The sequence below is a fragment of the Onychomys torridus genome, chromosome 10, assembly GCF_903995425.1.
Source record: "Onychomys torridus chromosome 10, mOncTor1.1, whole genome shotgun sequence".
Lineage (NCBI taxonomy): Eukaryota > Metazoa > Chordata > Mammalia > Rodentia > Cricetidae > Onychomys > Onychomys torridus.
The window spans coordinates 59,961,947-59,984,789 of NC_050452.1; the positions used below are offsets into that span (position 1 = coordinate 59,961,947).

The 22,843-nt window shown below is 37.4% G+C and overlaps 1 protein-coding gene across 3 annotated transcripts in view; it reads left to right on the forward strand.

The window, feature by feature from the left end:
* The window catches only part of Kcnip4 (potassium voltage-gated channel interacting protein 4), a 1,106,582-nt gene that overhangs the window by 218,555 nt on the left and 865,184 nt on the right, over positions 1-22,843 (forward strand). Inside the window, exon 1 of one of the 3 annotated variants that reach the window (XM_036200431.1) lies at positions 452-1,028. The exons of the other annotated variants lie outside the window; for them this stretch is intronic. Coding sequence (XP_036056324.1) covers positions 941-1,028 — 88 coding nt within the window. The 5' untranslated portion in view covers positions 452-940. Of the gene's footprint in view, positions 1-451; positions 1,029-22,843 lie in introns of those variants that run through there. 3 annotated transcript variants of the gene reach the window in all.

The window sequence follows — 22,843 nt, forward strand, 5'->3', positions numbered from 1 at the left end:
GCCTTTTAAGAAGACACCAAGGCAGTCCCTGCATTTAGCACAATTTCAATTTGGGGGCTCTGTTGCCCCAAAGTACAGAGTTTCACAACTGCAGCTTCCAGGTTACTGTGCTTGAAAGCAGATAATGGTTTCTTCTGATTCCCAAATACCTGAGTCTGGACAGTGCAGAAGAAATAATAGTGTTTTGGGTATCAGCTCATTTTCTATCTTAGAGCCCGTGTGCGTGAATGTATCTCTGTGGCACAGCAGTATTACTTCATTCCTCTGGTAAATCCTCAACTCTGCTGAGAGTCACATTCAGCTTCTCCAATGAGCTTCCCCCCTCATCTAAGCTCTCTAAATATGATCCCACTGTGTGTGGGAAAAATCAGAGTTCTTGCCTCGAGCAGTCTCTTTCCAACCTCTCCTTTATCCTTTAGAAGCATTTTGGACACCACTGGACCCCGAGATTCTTCCCCAGCAGGCCTGACTGTTTAGCAGGATCTCTTACTGGTGTCCAAAGGGCTTCAGCCCCACTGACCTGTCATCTGTCTGCTCACCTGCTCACATGCTGATTCATTGATGAGCTGGCAATGCAGGCCCCGCCTCCCTCGGCATGGTCGGTGAGGTTGCGATTGCTTCAGGAGAGAGGATGCCGAGATGCACCATAGCTGGGTTACTACAAGTGTAAAGCAGCAGCAGCCTATCTGTTGCCACAGAAGAACTTGGTGACCGTCCTGAGAGGCAGCGCTTCCTAGTGCCCCGTTACTCTTGCGTCTGCACTGGCTGCTGTACCTTCTGACCCAGGCACTTACAGCTAATTCCCCAGGAGTAGTAAGGCAGCTTGATACATAAACTGAGACAGAAGTTTCCCCTCAGAAGCCGCCTTTTTTTTTTTTTTTTTCCTTTTCTTTTGGCAAAGACTTCTGACACTTCTCAGAGGAATACCTTGTGTCTTAAGATGAGTGGCTGTAGGAAACGGTGTAAACGTGAAATATTGAAATTTGCCCAGTACCTTCTCAGGCTATTAACAGGTTCTCTTCATACAGGTAATGACTTTTTTTTTTTTTTTAAATCAAAGCTGGCAGAGCTTGGTAACGGAGTTGAACCGGAGTAGAAAAGGCTCACTATTTCTTTGTTGTGATTTTTTTTTTCTAATGCTGTCAATAAAATGCTGTCTCCTTTGCTGAGATTCTTTCTGCTAAAGACATGTGCGGTGCAGCTCTGGTTTGGGGGTGGGGGTAGAACTGGATTGTGTGAATGTATCTTTTATGTCTTCCCGTTAGCGCCACTGTTAGCTGTGCCTGAGTCTAAGGAAGCAGCGTCCGTGATTAAAAAGAAAGAAAGAAAGGCACAGTTGTGTGAGGGGTATTCCCCCTCCCTGCTGCTCACTGCAGTTTATTGGAAGAGCATAATAGCTACCCTTCCTTCAAGCAGTTAAAGATTTTCTAGAACTCTTTGATCGCTATAAGCCTTAGGTTGTTTGCAGTATTTGATCTTGGTGCTTGGCAGTGAAGGAGTTAAGGACATCTCTTTGAGAATTCTGAGTTCCTTGCAGAATGTGAGCAAAATGTGCTAACAGCTAAACAGTAACGTGCTCAGGAGAGCTCTGATGTTTGTGTCATTGTGGGGCATTTCAACGTTTAAACATTGACATAATTGCAACAGGAACTCTTATTTTTCAATCTAAATGCTGGTAGAAAGAAAATATTTTTAAGATGTTATAAAATGATGAGACCAAACCAGTAGCTTTTCAACCCATGAAATTCTTGAGTGCTGTCAGTAACTTAGAATCAGGCAGGACCAAAATTAGTCCCTGTTGATGACAGATATTGTTAACAGACCATCAAACTTATGAGAAAACAAAGCTGTGTTAATATAATATTACACCTGGGGTCCAGCCTTCGGGAACTATTGGAGTTTAGTGTTTTTCAAATCTGAATAATGAATGAAAACAGATAAAGAAGCACAGACCGCTTTATATAAGGCTCAGAGATTAATTTGAGCCATATTTTATCCAGGGATGTGGTATGTTTGGTAACACACCTGCTTATGTGATGGCATTGGCAATATGAACTATTAGAGGATGATTCTGACTGAATAACTGGAAATCAGAGAGTGCTATTGAATGTTCTTGGATATTAAGAAGTTTCTTAATGTCCTAATGTTCACATCCTATCAATACCCATGTGCTGATTCTAAACAGTGCACAATGTGCTGAATTTCAGTTACTTAAGAAATAATGATTGGAAGCCTGTACCTAACTTTTCCATCTAGAAGTTTTGTTGTATTTCTGTGTAGTCTTCACATTTATAGTTTAACTAGTTATTCGGGTCAATACAACCTTATTGGTACTTATTTCTTTGCTCTATACTTTCTGCTAAGGTAGTGTGTCATTTAGCAAACCATGGCTTCGTCACTAGTGCTCAGCACATGATTTTGGCATGAGATTAGAGAAATTGCATACAAAAGGAAGCTCTCCCTGTGGCTCAGTAGCTGTTTCTTCCTCTTTGAGCACAGAAGCTGCATCGTACTCTGTTTATTCTGTTTCTGTAACAGTTTTCTTGAACTTTTGATTTCAAAGACCTTTATGGAGATGACAATAGTTGTTAAGTTATAAAGCATAAGTATTAATGCTAAATACAGTGAGCATAGAGGTTGTCTAGTGACAATGTAGGAAGCCAGTAGAGAAGCAGTATTTTAAAATGTACTCGTTGCACATTTTGAAATCAATGTAGGTGGGAGAAGTTTCTTTGTTCTAAAGCACAGGTGTCCATGCACCTTTGCATTTTGGGAAATAGAAGCCTAAGGTTATTATCAAGTAGTAAGATAGAGTGATGTCCTCAGAAATGTGCTTATTTATGGCAATTTAGTTCTTATAAATTTGTTTTCTTTTCAGGCATAATAAGAAATTTGAAATCCAGCTGGATTCTTCATAACTGTTCAGAATTCTGCTCACAAAGGCCAATATATGCATTTACTAGTAGCTGTGATAATATACTCTGTTCATATTGCAGATTCTAATGTAAAATTCATTAGAACACTTTTGGGTCCCTGAGCTAGCAATTAATGAAGAAGTAGAATGTGGGATTGGATCAGTTTTAAAAATTTGCTTTAAGGTTAGATGCACAAGAAGTTGCTAATTGCATCCTGAACAATCAGTGTATGTCTTTGTAGTTATCAAAATTTAAAATGATATGAACATCCGTTGGCTGCCTTTTTGCTTTTGATCATCAAACCTCTTATCCTTAGTTCTCTTGATGTTATCTGAGGAGGTAGTAATATTCTTTTTACATTTAAGTAAGTTAATTCTGAAACAACAAGTTTGTATTTTTTAGCAGTTGCTTCTCATTTATTACCATGTATATACAGAAAAGTCATTGCAAAGATATATGAACAAGAATGACTTTTTGATGTGCCATATTAGCGATGTCTCCAGTGAGAATGAAACAATTTCCTTAGCTGACAGCTTTTCATCTAAGTTTGACAGTACCTAGGATTATGTATATATGAATAAATAAATTAATGATTTTTATTAAATGATTCAATGTAAGAGAATGAAAATTCAAATGTGAATTTTTTTTTTCAGTCACAATAATAATTATGGGTGGTGGTGGGCAGTTCTTTAATCCCAGAACTCCAGAGGCAGAGGCAAGTTGATCTCTGTGAGTTCGAGGCCAGCCTGGTTGGTCTACAGAGTGAGCTACAGGATAGGCAGTCTATACAGAGAAACCCTGTCTCAAAAAAAAAAATAAATAAAAATAAAAATAAAAAAAATAAACGAAAAAACAAAAAACAAAAACAAAAACAACCAACCAACCAACCAAACAAACAAACAATCAAAACCTCATTTTCCAATTTCTTTTTAAGTATATTCTTTTTCATGTTAAATCACTTCTAAAATACTGGATTTTTAACTCATGGGGCTGCAACATGAGCAAAGTGAATCACAGTCTAGGCTGAGTTAAAAATGAGACCTTAATCCAAAACAAAATACACATAAAAGAGTATTGTCAAAGCACATATGTTGGCTTCTTTGAAAATATAAAAAACTTTAAGAGACCCTTGGTTATAAGTTATAAATTATAGAAATTGGTGCATAAGTAATACAAGTTAATGGCTTCCAGGATAGAACATCACGATTTAATGCAAGGTCAATTATCTTTCTTCTCAATTTGATACTTGCTTCTTGATATATATATCAGGTTTAATTCTAGATGTGGCTTCTGCTACATTACATATCTTACTATATCTAAGTGAATGGAGATGAGTTATAAAAACATCTCTAGCCATTTGATGCTTCTATCAGGGGGTAACTTGTGTATCAGAACTCTATTTTATAAATGTTTACGCCATTACAGAAATGGGCGATGATACTATTGACATCAAGTTTTGAACTGCTTCTCCTATTTTTTTTAAAACATCATATGGGGTAGTTTTTTGTAATGTTTTTTATTTGACAGTTATTTTGGCATTATTCAAAATTATTTTATATCATGTACTTGCAAAAGCAAGACCTGGATACATTTTCCTATTAGAAGCAATTCTCTAAGCATATGTTTGAGGTAGATATTGCCTGGAGCTTTACTGCAGGTCTCAGGTCTACAAGCTATAGGTGGGTTAAAGTTTAATTCTTCACTTAAGGGAAGCCAAAACAATTTAAAAAGAAAAATTCTATTAAGCTTTGAGTTCTTGTTTAACTAATGTATTACAGACTAAATGAAATTAGATTTTTAAAAGCTGAGGTAAGAACCCATCCCATCACATACAGAACTTTAGCCTATAATTGGGGGTGGGTGAGAACAGAAATGGAAAGAGGGGATAGACCCATAGACACAGACAGAAGGCACCTTTGTTCATCAAATTTAAGTAAGAAACTTTTAAGCCTTACATAATGCCACTGAGTTCTTGTGGATCAAGCTCTCACTAAGCTAGTCATGTACAGGTTTCAATACTTTAATGTTACATTTAAAAGCATGAACAGAAAATAAGAGCTATTAACAAAACCTGAGGCATGACAAAATTACTTTCTGACCATGAGCCCATATTTTTTCTATCCTCTTCCCCCCACTTCAGGATCATGAATTATAGGATTATTTGTCCCTTTCCCCAGCTTTCTGAATCTCCTCCCTCCTCCAGTTGAAGACATGGTATAATTAAAAATGAACAAACTTCAAAACCTATTCTGACAACAAAGATAGTGCTTTCTATTTTCCAGATCAGGTAGCCCTGATAGTGAAATATGCTATTGACAATCTCTTGATCTGTCAGGTTTTTTGTTTTTGTTTTTGTTTTTTATTATTATATTTGTTTTAATTTTACACATTAGCCATGGGTTCCCCTGTCCTCCCCACTCCCGCCTCCACCCCTACCTTCCCCCCATCCCTTCCCTCCATTCCCATCTCCTCCAGGGCCAAGACTCCCCTGGGGATTCATTTAAACCTGGTGGATTCAGTACAGGCAGGTCCAGTCCCCTCCTTCCAGGCTGAGCAAAGTATCCCTGTGTAAGCCTAAGGTTCCAAACAGCCAGCTCATGGGTCCCTAGAAATCCACAATGATACATCTTCTGTAGACTGTTGGCAATGGTCGAGAGAAAGCCTGATCTGACCTGGTCTGGTGATCAGATGGCCAAACACCGTAACAGTCATGTTGGAACTCTCATCCAATAACTGATCTGTCAGTTTTGAAATACATATTATTCACTATTTTGTTTTACTTCTAAATTAATCCTTTTTACTTTTTGGTTAAATTTCTTGTATCATATGCCAACTCTCCATTATTTAAATGCATACAAAATGGCACCATTTTTATCATTATCAATTTATTATTGCTTATAATTTTTTTTCTGCATGGATGTGTGTTGCTGTATGTTCTTCCTGCTGCTGAATCTTGATCTTACATAAGAAATCACAGGATGGTGTTTATATTCGACCTTCAGTGAGTATATGGAATGTTGTTCCTTTTTCTAGGAAGAGTTTACATTTTAAACTTTATGAAAACAATTATTTATCCTGAGTAACTTCTCAAGTAGGAGTTATGGGTAATGAGGGAGTGGGGCTTTTGCACAAGCTTTTGCAAGTCTTGCTTGCAGTCAGTCTGATTGTGGCATTCTTGATCCTGGCAGACACATCGGCTGTGAATTTAGGTTACTGCTGGCTCTTTAATTTCACAAGGAAATCTTCATGTTAGTGCAGTCTTTCTCTTTCTATTTGCTTGTCTTTTTTTCTGTGATTAGGATATCAGGTAAGCCTGGAGGGGTTAAGCACTCTTCTTTATAGATAGAAGACTGATTTTTATCACCATGACAGTTTCAGAGTGGTGGGAAGTCTGACCTCATAGTCTTAGACATGATTAATTTAAAACTCTTTTGTGGACTAATTGACTAAATTAATCAATACATCCCACTAGGTCTAAAGCGAAGAACTAAATACTCATAAGAAGAGGTCCTTTTACCACTCCTGCTTAAGGTAATCAGAGCTCCCATGTCACTAATGTCTGAAATGCATTCCAGGGCCTCATTTACATACTGTGAGAAGCACTCAGGAAGAGACCATTGAGCTTATGTGTAGCCATCACCATAATGTGCATCAGTTATGTTTCTAGCTGGAGAGAGATCCTACACTCTGGAAAGAGATTTTATAAAGTGACTTTAAATATGGGCAGGGTATAAGGAACTGATCAAGACAGCACCTCCTCTGTAAAGGGAAACTGCAGAGAATTGTTAAATAGGAGCTGAGATCAGAACAGGGATACCCCTGACTTATAAGGACAAGCTAGGCAGGAAATAGTCCAGTGTTAGTCTCTGTTTCTTCCAGCCTCCAAACTTTCCAGCTGACTCTGTGGGTTATCAGCTTCCTGTTACTGGAACAGATACCTAAGGCAATAAACTTTAAAGAAAGTTTGAATTTGGCTCACCACTTTGAAGGTTTTGTTCTTTGCAGTGTTGGTCTCCTCCATTCAGAATCTATAGGAAAGCAGAACACCATGGCCCACACAAAAAGGGGGGCACAGCAAAACTCCTCCACTTATTTCTGGAAAGAGGGAGAGGGAAGAAGAGGGGACTAGGGTCTCATTTTCTTCTCCAAGGTCATACCAGTAACAAATGGTCATTTGAGAGATTCCAGTTCCACACGATAGAATTCCTACATCATTGATACTTGTGGAAAGATACTCTAAACAAGAGAAATATATTCCTGTCTACATTAATGTACCTCCACTCAGAATCCTGCAGCAATTTTCTTTGCTTAACATGACTAATAGTGGTCATGTTATTTCCCCTCCAAAGAGATAGTGCAAGGATCATAAGCAAGCTGATTATACCCCTGGAAACTCATAAGATACCTGTATATCAACCACATCCTCTACTATCATTGTTTATCTCTTATTTGGACCAAAACGGACTCTGTTTTCAGAGAGGATATTACTGTAATCAGTCAAACTCAGTGATGCCAAAAGATAACATGATGTATGTTTTGTAGCAGATAGTATCACAACACTGTGGGATTGAAGTATGGTTTGTTTCTGCTGTGCAAATGTATGAGATTTCCTTGCTAATGCATATTTTCCTCCAAATTATTCTATCATCAGTGGGATCTATTTACGAGCTCATGATTAGTAGGTATCTAGTTTCTGAGGAGCTGCCCTTTATTGTAGAAGAAAGTAAAGTCCAGTTAACCACAGTAGAATTTATCAGCACTGATATGATTTTTACAGTAGATGCTAGATGCTTTTACAAGCCAATAGTTTGATCAAGACTTACAGAGTATCTCTCTCATGACACCCCTTCTTTCTGAAGCCTAATAGAAATCTTTTAGTAAGATAAGGTTATTTCAAGATGTTCTTTTTTTTTTTTTTTTTGGAGACTAGTTTCTCTGTGTTTTTAAAGGATAGTGGTTACAGTGATCAGCTACTGACCAGCATTCGGTAATGCCTGCGGAGAGTCAGCCCTTTGTTACCATTTAACTTCAGAGAGAACAAGCCAAAGGAAAGCTGAGTAAATGGCTGTGATTATGGGAAGAAGATTGTACTAAAGTTTAGGGGAGACATCCCATCAGAAGGGGTCCATCACTTGTTCCCTTCCTTTACATCTGCGTCAATATTAGTTCTCTTTCTCTTCTGTTTTTAATTATAGTCTTTAAAATATATTTGTGTATCAGTGTGTGTGTGTGTGTGTGTGTGTGTGTGTGTGTGTGTGTGTGTGTGTTTGCGTGAATGTGGCCATGCACCTGCCACAGCTTATATGCAGAAGTCGAAGTCAGAGGACAGTTCTCTGTAGTCAGTTCTCACCTTCCACCCTGAGGTTGATCTTTCCTGTAGCTTCTCCTGCTGCAGTGTGTATTGCTCACTTGCGGGTTCACACATTTCTGGGTGGTCCTCTTGTCTCCGTCTGTGATTACACCATGGGAAAACGGGTGTACATCAGCACATTTGGCTTTTCACATGGATTCTGGGAATGGAGGTTAGGTTATCAGGTCTGTGGAGTTAGGGTTTTCATCCAATAAGTTTTCACCTAGAGCTTTATTATAGTCTTAATGACAAGAATATATTTTATTATTATAGAGAAACGTGTTTCAGGAGAGTGGCTCTTTGATAAATCATTAACTCTTGCAGGGTGTCAGGACACACAGTGGAAAGGTGAGCAGCCTTGGACTGGGATTCCAGCTTGGTCCCTGATTGCACAGCTGTGGTATTACTCTTCTTCTGTAAGCAGAGACACCTCAGGGACAGAACAAGACTATCTCTTGCATGTTTCTGTGGCCAGACAACATTCAACAAGTACTTACTCTTGTCATTATTATTAATTTAGCACTTATAGATTATCTTGTTTTCTTTATTAAAATTAAATATTCAGGAATAAAAATTGAATACTTAATTGTGATTTTGCTCCTAGTAATTTGGAATAAACACAAAAAGTTCTATAAATGACAGCAATTTTTAAACTCCTTGGCTTTTTTATTTTAGTAGTAACTATTATCTCCATTCATTCATTTAAGCAACACATATCAAGTGTCTATTAAGAGCTGAGTCTCATACTTTGGGGGCTAATTTTTTCATGGTTCTCAACTGTCCTACTTTGCCTTGTGAATACAGTAAGTAAGGGGCAGGTAATGGTGCAGTTAACTGGTGGTTAGTCCTGCAACATTTGCTATGACTTCACAAGACAGAAGAGAGCCTTCTTTTGTGGTTTTCAGCAAAAATAGTCAGGGACAACGGAGAGCCAAGAAGACAAGAAAGAGGGTGATAAGAAATACATCAAACCAAGATGATGAGAAAGCAGTCTGAAGCAGCACAGCAGCATCAGCAGCATTATATGTAGGTAAAGATTCCCACATGATCAGATTGCTATACAAACTCCCAGCCAAGCCCACAAAGGGGTGCTATTCTTCAGTCAGAGAGAAACTATGGCATTTTTTGAGTGATCAGGTAGTGAAGGTCACATTTCCTCAGATAGACACCTGCTCAAAGCTCATTTATCTTCCCCTGGAAGGTATTATCCTCTCCTTCACTCAGTAGAATTTGCTGATGTAATTCCTTTTGGAGCTCTCATAGAACAAGTCCTTCTCATATGATTCTGCATTTAATTACTCATCAACACTGCTTTACTGAACAGAGTCACGTGTTCAGGTCAGAGCTCAAGGAGCTTGGCATCTTTTAAGAGGCAGGCACACCATGTAATTCCTCTTCTCCAATAGAGCATCGTGTTTGCTGTGTCGTAGTGATGAAAGCATATACACTAGTTCTTTTTGGTGCTGGGGAGGATGCCATAGTAAATCTTATGCGTCTGTATTATTTAATGTGGCCCTCTCTGATTCACAGTATTGGATGGAAGCCACACCAGTGAGTATTTTGCATGGAATCTAGTCTAAGCTGTGAAATTCTAGGAGGTGCTGGGCCAGAGATATAAAACCAGATTTGTCTGGATTCAAAATATGTGTTTCACTATAAATTTCTGCTGGTGAAATTCAAACTCACCATGAAGAGCTATGTCAAGGCTTTAATTATTGGCTCCAGGATTGGATATCAATTCCAGGTCAGCCAATCCAATCCAGCCATTCCTAGAGTGGCTTTTTTGTATCAGCTTCTGAGATTCCCTTTACTGAGAGGGCACCTCAGAGTGCTGTGAAAGTGGCAGGAGACAGTCTTAACCATCATGACAAAAAGAGAGACAAGTTTAAAATGACACAGATAAACTTGGTAATACATGTGCGGGTATGAGCGTCACACACGTCTCATACACACACACACACACACACACACACACACACACACACACACACACACCTCATTCTTCTTTCTCCATGAAACAATACACCTAAAATCCTTCAAATTAATCACAATTGTCTTTAAAGGTGGCAGAAGTTGTTAATAGTCACATCTGTTTCATTTGTTTTTTATACCCAGTGTCTGAGCCACACCTAACTCAGGGCTAATGCTTAATACGTATTCACTTCATGTATGCTAAAGGACAAAATACCAGTACACCCTAGGAAACAAATTCGCACCAACTTTCATTTCTGTTTCTCTGCCTGGTTTTGTAAGGCCATCAGCATTGCGACTGTTGCCTCTATCATTCATTCTGATCTTGGGCACTTGAGGTCCTCACTCTAATCACTGCTAAGATTTCACTTAAAACAATTATCCATTGCCTTGTTCTAGAACTCCTTGAAGAAAACTCAGAGCATTGAAAGTTACAATATTTCTAATTGAAAGCAAAGGAGGAATAACACCATCATTTTAAATGTGAATACTTGCTCATTTATTTAAAAAATCGTACATATATCATATGAGTTATATATTGTTGTATGTATATTTTTGTTTCTAATTTTACAAAGTGTATTTAATTGGATTTTAATATTTTAAATATAAACAGATATGTACATCTCCATATGTGTAATCAAAACTAGTATATTAAAATAGACCTAAAAGATTGAATAAAAATTGTGGAATAAACTAGGCATGCCTGTAATCCTAGTTCTTGAAAACTAGAAGCAGTAAGATCAGTTCAAGGTCTTCCTATATCACATAAGAAGTTTGATGCCAGCCTGGGCTACAAAAGACCCATTTTAATAGATGAGCAAGCAAGCAAACAAAACCCCCAAAACAGAGTAGAAGCATTTGTGTTCTTCCAATTTTAATGTGTAAAAAATTCTGGAAACAGAAAAGATACCTCCTTCAATAAATATATTGTAACTTTAAGAGTTTTATCAAAAAATAAAAACTATTACTGAGAATTTATGTGGTTTTCTTTCTTTTCTTTTTGAGTTAGTTTTTTTTTTTCACCAGAGAAGTCTGGCCTCAAATTTTCAGTCCTCTTGTCTTAACCTGTATGTGCTGGGATTACATACCAAATTTACTAAGCTTTGAGTTTGTTTGTTTGTTTTTTCTCTGCTGTTTACTTTTCATCGTGAAGTTGTAAATTCCCTTGCTTAGTATTTTCACTCTCACAGCGGAAGATTTCATTTTTTTCAAGGTCACTAGGCTAGGATAAGAGTCCTGAGAAATCAGTCATGTTCCTCTTCTGTAATATGGTAAGAGGCATAGAGCCAGTTTTATTTATGGATGACACATAAAAGAGTTCTCAACTGTCTTATTCCCTGAGCTAAACAAAAGTCAAGCGGCTTCCAAATGCTATGAAGCCAATTCTATAAAAAAGCTTTTATAACTATAAAGATCAGTTTTATTCTGTGTCTACTAAAGGTACCTCAGGGAAATGATACAGCCAAACTGCTGGTCTTGCTATCAAAATACATGCAAACATACCTTCCAATGAAGTGCCCTAGTTTACCTCCAAGTTCAAGCATATTCCCAGCATTTTGAGCTAAGGAGTTTTTCAAACTGCAAGCGCCTCAGGTACTCAACAAAATGACAGTGATAAAGATGCCATTATGCATATCATGGGCCTTACCTTCATACATCAGTTTCTGTACTGGGATATGTTAGTAGAGCCTTGGCATGTCAAAAGTCAGTTTGTTTTTAGTAGTCATTTGTTCTGACTTGTTTTTGTTCAAGTGATTTATCCTAGCTCATAACAGCACATTAGTCTAGTGATGCTATTGCTCTAAATTTATATTGTGGTTAGTTTATAAGACATTGGCTCTCTTTCTCAGTAATACCTGAACTTGGCAACCAATACCTGAACTCAAATCTTACCACAGTCTTTCCTTAGTAGGTAGGCTTGAGAAGGCTTGTAGTCCTCAGAGGATTCTAGAACACAATAAGTGAACTTCAAGCTACAGCAAATACATTGTTAGGTCAGAATTTTCTTCTTCTTCTTCTTCTTCTTCTTCTTCTTCTTCTTCTTCTTCTTCTTCTTCTTCTTCTTCTTCTCCTCCTCCTCCTCCTCCTCCTCCTCCTCCTCCTCCTCCTCCTCCTCCTCCTCCTTCTCCTCCTCCTCCTTCTTCTTCCTCTTCTTCATGTCAGCCTGTCTTTGTCTTCTGCTTCTGTTTCTGCTTCCTCCTCCTCTTCCTCCTTCTCTTCCTCTTCCTTTACCCCCTCTTCCTCCTCCTTTTCTTATATAAATTTATTGAGAGTTTCCTACAATATATTTTGGTAATATTTATCTCCCTGCCCCAAATCCTCCCAGATCTACATAAACATCCATACTTACCCAACTTTGTGTTCCCTTCTTTCTTTAAATCCATTAACTCCAGTGTATGTTGGCTTAAGAAATAGGCATAGGCTTACCCTGGAATGTGGTGTGTATACATGATGAAATACACTCCCTATCTCCGTGTTATCAAATACCAATAGCTCTTAATCTAGGAGTGGGACTTTGTGTTCTCCTCTCGCACTCCAGGCTTGAGCTTGCACAGCTTTTGTGCGTGCTGTCCCAACCACTGTGAGCACTCTGCCATAAGTGGGACATCAATATTACATCCCTCTCACTAAAGCTCAGGAATCTTTGTAGTAGAGGAGGAAGAAAGAGTGCAAGGGCCAGAATGGGTGGCTGACTTCAAGGAAACTGTTGTCAGGACACAAATCATCATTTTAAAAGAGGAAGCACTGTAGGATCACAAGGGGTTAAGGATACAAAACAACAACAACAACAAAAACAAAAACCACAGCCCACAGAATCAACTGAGCAGGGCTCATAGAGCCTCACAGAGGCTGAAGTAGCAATCATGGAGCCTGCATGGGTCTGCATTATATCTTCTGCATATATGTTGTTTAGCTTGGTTTTTTTTTGTGGGACCCCTAACAGTGGGAATGGGGGTGTCTCTGACTCTTTTACCTGCTCTTGAGACTCTTTTCCTCCAGCCTTGATATGAAGGTTTGTTTATCTTATTGGTTTTGTTATGCCATGTTCAGTGGTTAATATCCCTGGGATGCTTGATCTTTTCTGAAGGGAAATGGAGAAGCAGTGAGAGAAGAGGGGAGCAGAGAGGTTTGGGGGAGCTCTGGGAGGAGTGGAGGAAGGGGAGGCTGTGTGTGAGATAATGTATGAGAAAAGAATAAATAAAAAGAAAAAAAGGCATAAAATTAGCAAATACAGGGGAAAGCATATGCAGCTGTTCTTAGGACAAAAGAACCCCCCAAAACAAACAAACAAACAAACAAACAAAACAAAAAACAAATGAAAACAACAACAAACCAGAATGACGGCCATAAAAATACTTTTCAAAGTAAAAAAACAAACAAACAAACAAGCAAAAAACCCCATGACAGTAGTTAGAATTTTTATGCACTCAAAAGTCCTTTTATTAATTTTTTTCATTTATTTTACATATCAACCATAGTTCCCCTCCTTCCGCTCTTCCAATTCCCTCCACCAACCTCACTTCTAGCATTCAAGAAGTCTTAATCCCAGTCTAGAATACTAATAAATCAATGTTTAACTAATATTACTTAATTGTTTTTGAAGTCCTTAGATAAGGTCAAAGTGTTTATACTGTTCCAATTTAAAATGCTGAAAAGCAGACAAAATATCTAACACAAAGGCTTCCTTTGCATATGGTAAAATTTACAATCTAGATGCTTTGAGGGTTATATTATAATTTTGTTCCCTTCTATCAAAAATGACCTATTCTCTAAAAGTGCAAGATAATTTGTATCTTGCTTTCATGTATGTAACATATTTTGCTAACATTTCTAAGTCTAAAGTTTTTACCTCTAAAAAAATATTAATTTAAGAAAGATCATCTCTATCACATTAGAAAAAAAGATTACTAACAACATTCATTTTGGCTCTCCTAGAAAATAATTTTTAATGAAATTTTAAAATGAAACAATGCAAAGTAAAAAATAGTTACTTTAGAACCCAATTTTGAAAACAGACTCATTAATTGAATTCTTTTTGACATACAAAGGGATGGGAAGTATGTATAGATATATAAATCTTTTAAAGGTTTACTTATGTATATTTGTGTCTATGTCCAGGTGACTTATGCCTCCTGTATTTGAACGCCCATAGAGGGCAGAGGAGGGAGTCAGATAGGCCACAACTGGAATTACAAGATAACTGGAACCAGACTTGGTTCCTCTGAAAGAGCAATGAGTGCTTTTAATCCTGAACCATCTCTCTAGCCTTTATAAACTTTAACTTCCGTTTTTTCAAACACCTTTCATGTTTAAAAGTTAAATTACTAGTATTAAAATAAGACTGTGGAAGGATTTTATAATTTTATAATAATTTGAAAAAGAAGCCAGAATGATGGCTCAGTTGTTAAGAGCACTCATCATTGTTAAAGGATCCAAGTTGGGTTCCCAGAGCTCACATTAGGCAGTTTAGAACAGCCTGTAGCTCCAGTTCCAGGGGACCTGACACCATCTTCTGGCCTTCTGGCTCCCCCATTGGTTGACATTCACAAAGACATCTACAAATATACATGCATAAAATGAAAAATAAATCTAAAAATATATACAAGGGGAATGAACATACCACTTACTCGCCCCGTATGAAAAGGTCAGCCCTGAAAACATACGTATAAGTAACATTATATAGACTGGAAGGTTGTGTATTTTTTCCTTTTATTGAAAATAGGTTTTTCTCATACATCACATTCTGATTACAGTTTCCTCTCTCCTAACTCCTTCCCCTTCCTCCACACTTCCTCTCCCATCTGCATCTACACATTTTTTTTTATCGTTTGTTAGAAAACAAATAGACAGCTAAGAGACAATAATAAAATAAAATAAGATAAACCAAAACCAAATTGGAATAGATACACACACACACACACACACACACACACACACACACACACACACATACATGTATACATGCAATAATAGTTCGTGAAAAAGAGGCTATCAATTTGAACAAGTAGGGAGGAACATATGGGAAGATTTAAAGAGAGGAATGGAAAGGGAGAAAAGCTGCCATCATGATGTCAAAAATAAAATTAGGAAAACAAAGAAATTGATATTATTCAGTCAATATATAAATTTAAAGATTACAAGCTGAGTTAAGAGCAAGATAAGCAGCCACTTGAAATGTGAAGTCAGTCCTTTGAGGACCTCTAACTAGTTTAAGATGTTTGGTACACATTTATTTGCTCTATTGTATTTAGCATGATAATATTCTCCTTTAAAAGTGAGCATTTCTTTTTCTTCACAGATGAGGCAGTGAAACACCACAGGGCCTGATCTTCATAGAATGGTAGATCTATCTTTGTAATCTGGCTCTGTCAGTCCCTGGAGGTAATGAGATGGTTGTAGCCTCTTGGTTTTTACTCATAATGCAAATAGTCTTTAGGCAGAGTCTTACAAAACATTTTCAGTAGCAGACGGTTTTGTAAAGACAATCTTCACAAGTGCAGCCAGTGCTCATGGTGTCTCTAGCATGTGTGGTATACTCAGAAGGTACGGTGAGGGGATTGAAATTGCTTGAGGCAACAGCTGCACCATAAAGGAGTTTGACATTTAGTGGAGAGGATAAAACTTGTATTAAAAATGTAATACAGGAATCAATGTGTTAAACGCCACAGGAGAGTTACAGATTGTATTAGAAGAATTCAGAGAGAGAGAGAGAGAGCATGAGAGACCACTTACTGCTGGTGGCAAGAGAGCCATCCTTAGTGCCAGGAATACTTGAGTTATGCTTTACTGGCTATGGGTGTAGAGGTACTGAGCTGGGAACTGGGTCTCACAGGAAGAAAAGAGACAGAGTCGGGCACTAGCAAGTGATGCATTCCCGGGCTTCACTTATCGAGCAGATATTTGAGTGCTAATCTTTGTCAGGTGGCATCCTGAGAACGTGAGATACATTAATAAACAAATGATTGTTGCCCTTATGGTAACAATAGTTAATAAATAATGTATATGTTAAATAATAGTTAATAAATTAATGTATATGTTAGTAGGTGAAAGGATCCCAGATAAAATAACAGGGTAAGTGGGTTGGAGAGAGCTTAAGAGATGAAGGCATGTATATGTCTACTGTGATTGCTGTAACAAAATACTGTAAACTAGGTGACTTAAGAAATAGATATTTATATCCTCTCAGTTTTGGAGCTGAAAGTTACAATAGTGTCTTGACGGGATTGACTTCTTTCTTTCTTTCTTTCTTTCTTTCTTTCTTTCTTTCTTTCTTTCTTTCTTTCTTTTTTATTTTTTTGGATTAATCTCTCCTTTGTGTATACATTACCCTTATGTCTGTTTATAATGTCTTACTTAATGTGTCCTTGTAAGAACACCAGCCAGACTGTCATACACACATCTACCCTAAAGTGCTGTTTTATCAGAGTCACTTTCTTGAAGGCACAATTTCAACATTACAGGTTATGAGGCCCTGAATGGCTAGAACTTTAGCTTATAAAATTACGTAGGGAGGTTCAAGTCAGTTCACAACCAGGTAGTTACATTTTAAATAGTGGGTTGTCAGGAGAGACTGAGAAATGGAATTTGCTCAAAGTCTTGAAGCAAGTCTGAAAGCCATGGCTCTACAGGGCGGGTGTGCAGATCAAAAGTAGAGGAGTCAGCCGAGTTCTCAAGGCAGGCTTAGCTTTGGTGTGTTCAAGAAGCAGAAGTCAATTATGTTGACTAGAACAGAAGAAATTCAGAAAGTAATTGGAGGCAAAGACAGTGCAGCCAAGGGCAACCATAGTTTACTAAATCTGAACTGACTGTGGTGAGGACCCAGCATTTGTTTTGAGCAGAAGAGGAAGTACCTTGGAATCATGAGCTGAGGGCTTACAATGAACTTGGAGAAAAGTGTCTACAATATCTAGTATGTGGATCAAAACTAGCGCCTGGACTAAAGTGGTCCATTTACAAACAATTACCTTTGTTAAATGGTTGAAAAGCCATGAAAGGAATAAGAATATTTTTTACAGTTGCCAATTTGATGACATTGTAATTTAACTTCCACAAATAAAGTTTTCCTGGAACCTGGCCAGTGCTTACTTATTTACATATTGCCTACAGCTGCTTTTGCATTTCTGTAGTAGAACCGAATGGTTAAAAGAGAAAGTATTCAGCCCTCAAAGCCTAGAAGTTGCACTGTCTGAGCCTTTGAAGAGTCCATTGTCTGATGTGCTCTCCATGAATCAATGGAAGACTTGAGGGAGAAGGCTAATGACAGTACAGGCTGTGGTGGGAGTTGGAGATTATTACTACTAAATCAGAAAGGGATACTGGAAAGGCGGGTGTAGGTGGGATGGGTTGAACATGTTATAGAGAAATAAGAAGATCTGCAGGCCTCTGAGAAGAGGAATTCCACCATGGCACCCATGCAGGAAGGAGTCCTCTTGGCTAAAGGGAGCAATAGCAAAGCCAAGAGGTATTGTTGACCTGGAAAGGACAAGAAGAGGGAAGTAAAAGAGACAAAAACCACCACATCCTGAACACATTGAGCAATTTATTCACTTTCTGTTCCAAGGCAAAACCTTCTGTGATGAATTAGCAGTTTTCAAACAACTTTAAAAATATCATGAAGTGCTAGATTACTAGTATTCTAATTATATACCCTTTGAATTAAAACAGCGCTCAAGTGAATCAGGCCAGACGCCTTTTACAATTTAGACCTTGAACATGTGATATTGAAAATATGAACTTAAAAGACCATCAGTAGTTCTTTATGGTGTGAGGGACTTTTAATCCAGATTTCTAGTTTATTAAAAAATCATTTATTTATTAGCAGCCATTATGTTTAGTGTGGCTTTTATATTTGTTCCATGAGCTTCTTTCCTAACCTATATCCTCAATCTTTATTTAAATATTTAAATTGCTTTTGTAGAAAACCATTCTCTTTTTGCTGTTTTGTTTTTTTGTTTTTTTTTTTTTTTAGGAATATCTACATTTAGGATAGGTGAAAATATTTGCAAGATTTTTATAGATAACATGTTTCTCTCATGCAGAAGGAAATCTTTAATTTCTAATGTATGATTGTAATATCCACTACATTGTCTTTTACTACATGTTTTGTGATAGTCTGTTCTTCACAGATTCTGTCCACTGTTACAGAAATTTTAATCATCCTTTACTTTCTAAGCTCATAGAGTCCCATTGCTCTATACACAAGCTGTGATCAGGGATGTCAAAACATAAAGCACTCCAAACACAGACAAAGTAAGATGGGCACTTTGTCTGAAGAGCAGTATCATATCATTAAACAGACCTCAAAGAGCTAGTTGGGGGCCTCCTAACCTGCCCTTAGTACATGAGCTTGCTTTTTGGAACCTAGGGCTTATGCTGAGACATTTTGCTCAGCCTTGGTATAGGGAGGAGGGGACTAGACCTGCTTCAACTGAATCTACCAGGCTTAGCTGAATCCCCAGGGGAGACCTTGCCTTGGAGGAGGTGGGAATGGGAGGGTGGATTAAGGGGGTGGTGAGGCTGGGGAGGTAGGAGGAGGGAGGTCAGGAGAATCTGTGGCTGATATGTAAAATTAATTAATTATAAAATAAAAACATATTAAAAATAAATAAACAAACAAATAAAAAGTTTGCTTATTCACAGATGAAAGCATCAGATTCTTGAATGACTATATTTTGGCTGACAGAACATTTCAGACATAACTATTATGAATTTGGACTAGTGAGAAGAACTATGAAATATTTCTGCTGATTGGAAAGTAGAATCTTTTGTTCATCTAAAACTAATCATCCTTAACCAAGAATGGAGAAGCAACTGTGCCCCAGGATTTCCACAGAGAGGGCCATCTCTAGATATGATTAGAGTCTAGTTGGAGGGAGGAAATGTTACTCTAATATATGGATTAAGGTGGTAAAATTAGGAAGATTACAAAATTCACTTAACATTTATTAAAATTTTCTTTGTGGGGAGAAATTTCTTTGTTTCGAAAATTCTTTACTTTGGAAACACAATACAAAACTTTTCTAAATACTGGCAAAAAAGAAAAAAAACCACACACACACACACACACACACACACACACACACACACACACACAGCTCATGAAGATAATCTAGAAATGAATCTAGATTGGTTGAAATCTGTGATGCTTTTCTCTATCCCAGTCACCCTCCAGGGGAAGCTGAGGCCCAGGAGGTCAACTGTATTAAATGTCATGATGATTGATATGATAGATCCAGCACAATTATGTAGAATGACTAAAGATAATTTATATTTTAGGGAAGTTCTCAGGGCACCAACTCATTGCTTAATTTCTTCAAGATCCATAACCCTGATTCCTTATGCTTATAATGCATACTTTGGTAGAAGTGAACTGTTTGTTCATGTCACTCAGAATTGATATTAAAATGTAGTTTAATCATGTAAGAAAACCCCATTTTGTTTTCATTCAGTCTTTTGGTAGCATCGATGTCTACTTTAAATATTCCTTCTCCATCCTTCAAAAACCCTGTACCTTGCTATTTTCTATGAGAACAAATGCAAGCATAAACCCATGGTCATACAATGGAATACATCTAAAGTCTTAGAATATACTGAGATACTGCTTACAAAGTTATTTTAATAAGATTCTTACATTTTTGGAAATTATATTTGATTTTGGGACAACTAAGTATTTTATTTAAAGGAAAATTGTGTAATTAGAACTGACATTTCAAAATGTATTAATCCAGTGGTTATTCATACCTGTCAAATCTCCAAAGGGAAGGCTGGGTAGATGGTACCACACTTGTGAATAGGGCAGTAAAGATTGAAGTTCGGATATGCTTCTCCAAGGTGCTAGATGCGAAATGACACAAGAACCGTGTTGGAGGAAAAGTCTTGGGGTAAGAGTTCTGTCTAGTAAAATAATTCAATCCAAGCCCCAATTCTCACAGGAAAACTAACTAAATAAAATGGTTGAATAGTCTATACAGGACTACTCAGAAAATTTGAGAATATGAGAAAACTGATATAAGGTATACTTCTGACAGCCATTGAAGTATATCATTCTTCTTAATATCCACTATTGGTTAAGGTGACTTTCAAGTCACCATATGCTATGACCTCTCTAAGGATAATTTTTTTCCAAAGCATAGAAACCAATTTGGGTTAAATGTGGAGAAAGTCCTATAAACAAGGTAAAAGTAATCTACTGCACATATACACACCCTCACCTATCCCAATATATGAACTGGGAGATTGAAGCCATTTGTAGAAATACAGAAAGGCATATATGTGGTTTTCCAGTTAACTCATAAGTAAACTTCTGTGCTTCACTAACCCTGCCTACAACTCAGCTGAACAGGGGTGATAGTACTTACACTGAAACTCACTGTTATAAAACCAGACCAAAGCAAAAGCACAAATCCTCCTAGAAGAGGTTGCTGACTTGGACTAATACTGGAGTGTAATCTATTGTTCACGACTCTGAACTAATCTTGTACATAGTATGAGTATAGTTGCTGCAAAGTTAGAATGATATATTTTATAGACAGTAAATAATGCATCAATCCTATTATTCCTTTTCCATATTTACTTTAAAAAATGACCTAAGTTAATTCTTTGGAAACAAATATTTGGAATGTAACATTAAATGGATGTTCCTTTTTAAGTCTTCTAACTTTGAAAATTCTTTTTGATATATTTACTTTGTGTGAGTGTTTTCTCTCTCTCTTTCTCTCTTTCTCTCTCTCTCTCTCTCTCTCTCTCTCTATATATATATATATATATATATATATATATATATATGTGTGTGTGTGTGTGTGTGTGTGTGTGTGTGTGTGTGTGTGTATACATGGCATTTGGGCCTAGTGCTAATGGAGGTCAGAAAAAGGCATTGGATACCCTAGAACCTAGAACTGTAGTATGTTATGGATGGTTGGTTGTGAGCCACCATATGGATGCTGGGAACCAAAAGCAGTAAGTGATCTTAACCACTGAGCCATCTCTCTAGAACCAAGACTTTTATTTCAAATTCAAATTTTCTGTTCTTACTATCATCACCTGTTTAATTTTCTGAAATCATAATTATCTACTATTTTTATTTATAATTTTATTATTAAAATTAGTAGCATGTTTTGATAATGTAAAATAGCCTCTGGTTTGGTTCTCATTAGCATCAAAATAGAAGAGATATATACTGAACTACTAAGAGAATCAAGAGGGTGTAAGAAAATAGCATAAAACAGCATATACCTTTGCCTCTTTGAGTTCGTTCTCTTAAAAACTGGGGTAAGGCAGGTAATTTAACTCTTTTAGGTATTTGGCTTATTTTGTTAAAGGTAAATTGATGGATTCTGTGTAGGCTTGTTACTGTGATATCCCTTAGCTCCTGGTGTTCACACCATACTCAATCTCCTCCCACATTGCCTCTGTGTGACTACCATACTGTGGCACACCTAATGTAATATCACTCCCAAGGTTTGGTTGTAAAAACAAAAACAAAAAAAAATCACCACAGCTTTCCTCCCGATCTCCTTTTCTTTATTGAATCAGTCATTCTGAGAAAGCTGGTAGCTTTGTCACTAGATCCCAATCTAGAGAAGCCACATAAATGGGAATTAAACTCTCCAAAATACAGTTCTATATATGAGCCATCCAAGAAGCAGTCTTCAGTTTTGTCAACCTTCTAATGACTGCAGTTCTTTGTCATACTATGAATGTTTGGCTGTGACATCCTCACTGACCCCTGGATGAGAATGTCCCAGTTGAGCTGGGACTGGGAGACAAATGCTTCTTGCTGTAATCTTCTAATTATGAGGGTAATTTGTTGCATAGCAATAGGTAAAAAGGGCATGGGTGCTTACAATTTTTATCTGCCCATCTCTATCCTTTATAAGAAATCTTAGGATACTTTCATGATTTCTAAAGTTATAGAATCAGATTAAAAACAAAGCTACCCACCAGCAATTATGGATGGTTAAGGAAAATAAAACACATTCAATATAGACTTATTGGTGAAATTATTAAGGCAACTACATGTAGTTAAAAGGGAGGTTTATTTTGTGAGGTAACTTACAAGTGAAGGGATAGGTAACAGGGTCTGGGAAAGGTGTAGCACAGTCTGGTAGTGTTCACTGGAGAATCCTGCTCGGTCTACCTCCAGTGTCCAGGGTCCGGGAACCAAAAGAGCTGGCCCATCAGGATCTGGAGTCTTCAGGGTCCTCTCTTGGCCCTGCCTTATAAGCGTGACAGTTACCAAAGCCTCAATGGGGGTTGGAACTTCCAGATCAAAGCTGGAATGGCTATCCACTACATAGACTGGATCATGCTTCTAGTTTTTAATGAATGAAAAGTAAACTATGGTCAAAAGTTTATTAGCGTAATATCCTTAAAGTTTCTAGAAATGAATGTTATTATCAAATCACAGACAAGAAAAGAAAAAAAGTTGTCCAAAATTAGATTATTCCAAACAAAAGTATAATGTGGAGCTAGTATCTTATATGGGATCATCTCAGTGTGTAGTTCTTGCTTTGTATGTTACAAAAGCATCTGGCAGATCACATTTTTAAAACTTGCTTATTCTTACTTATGTATATGAGAATTTATGTTGCCTGTATTTATGTGCACA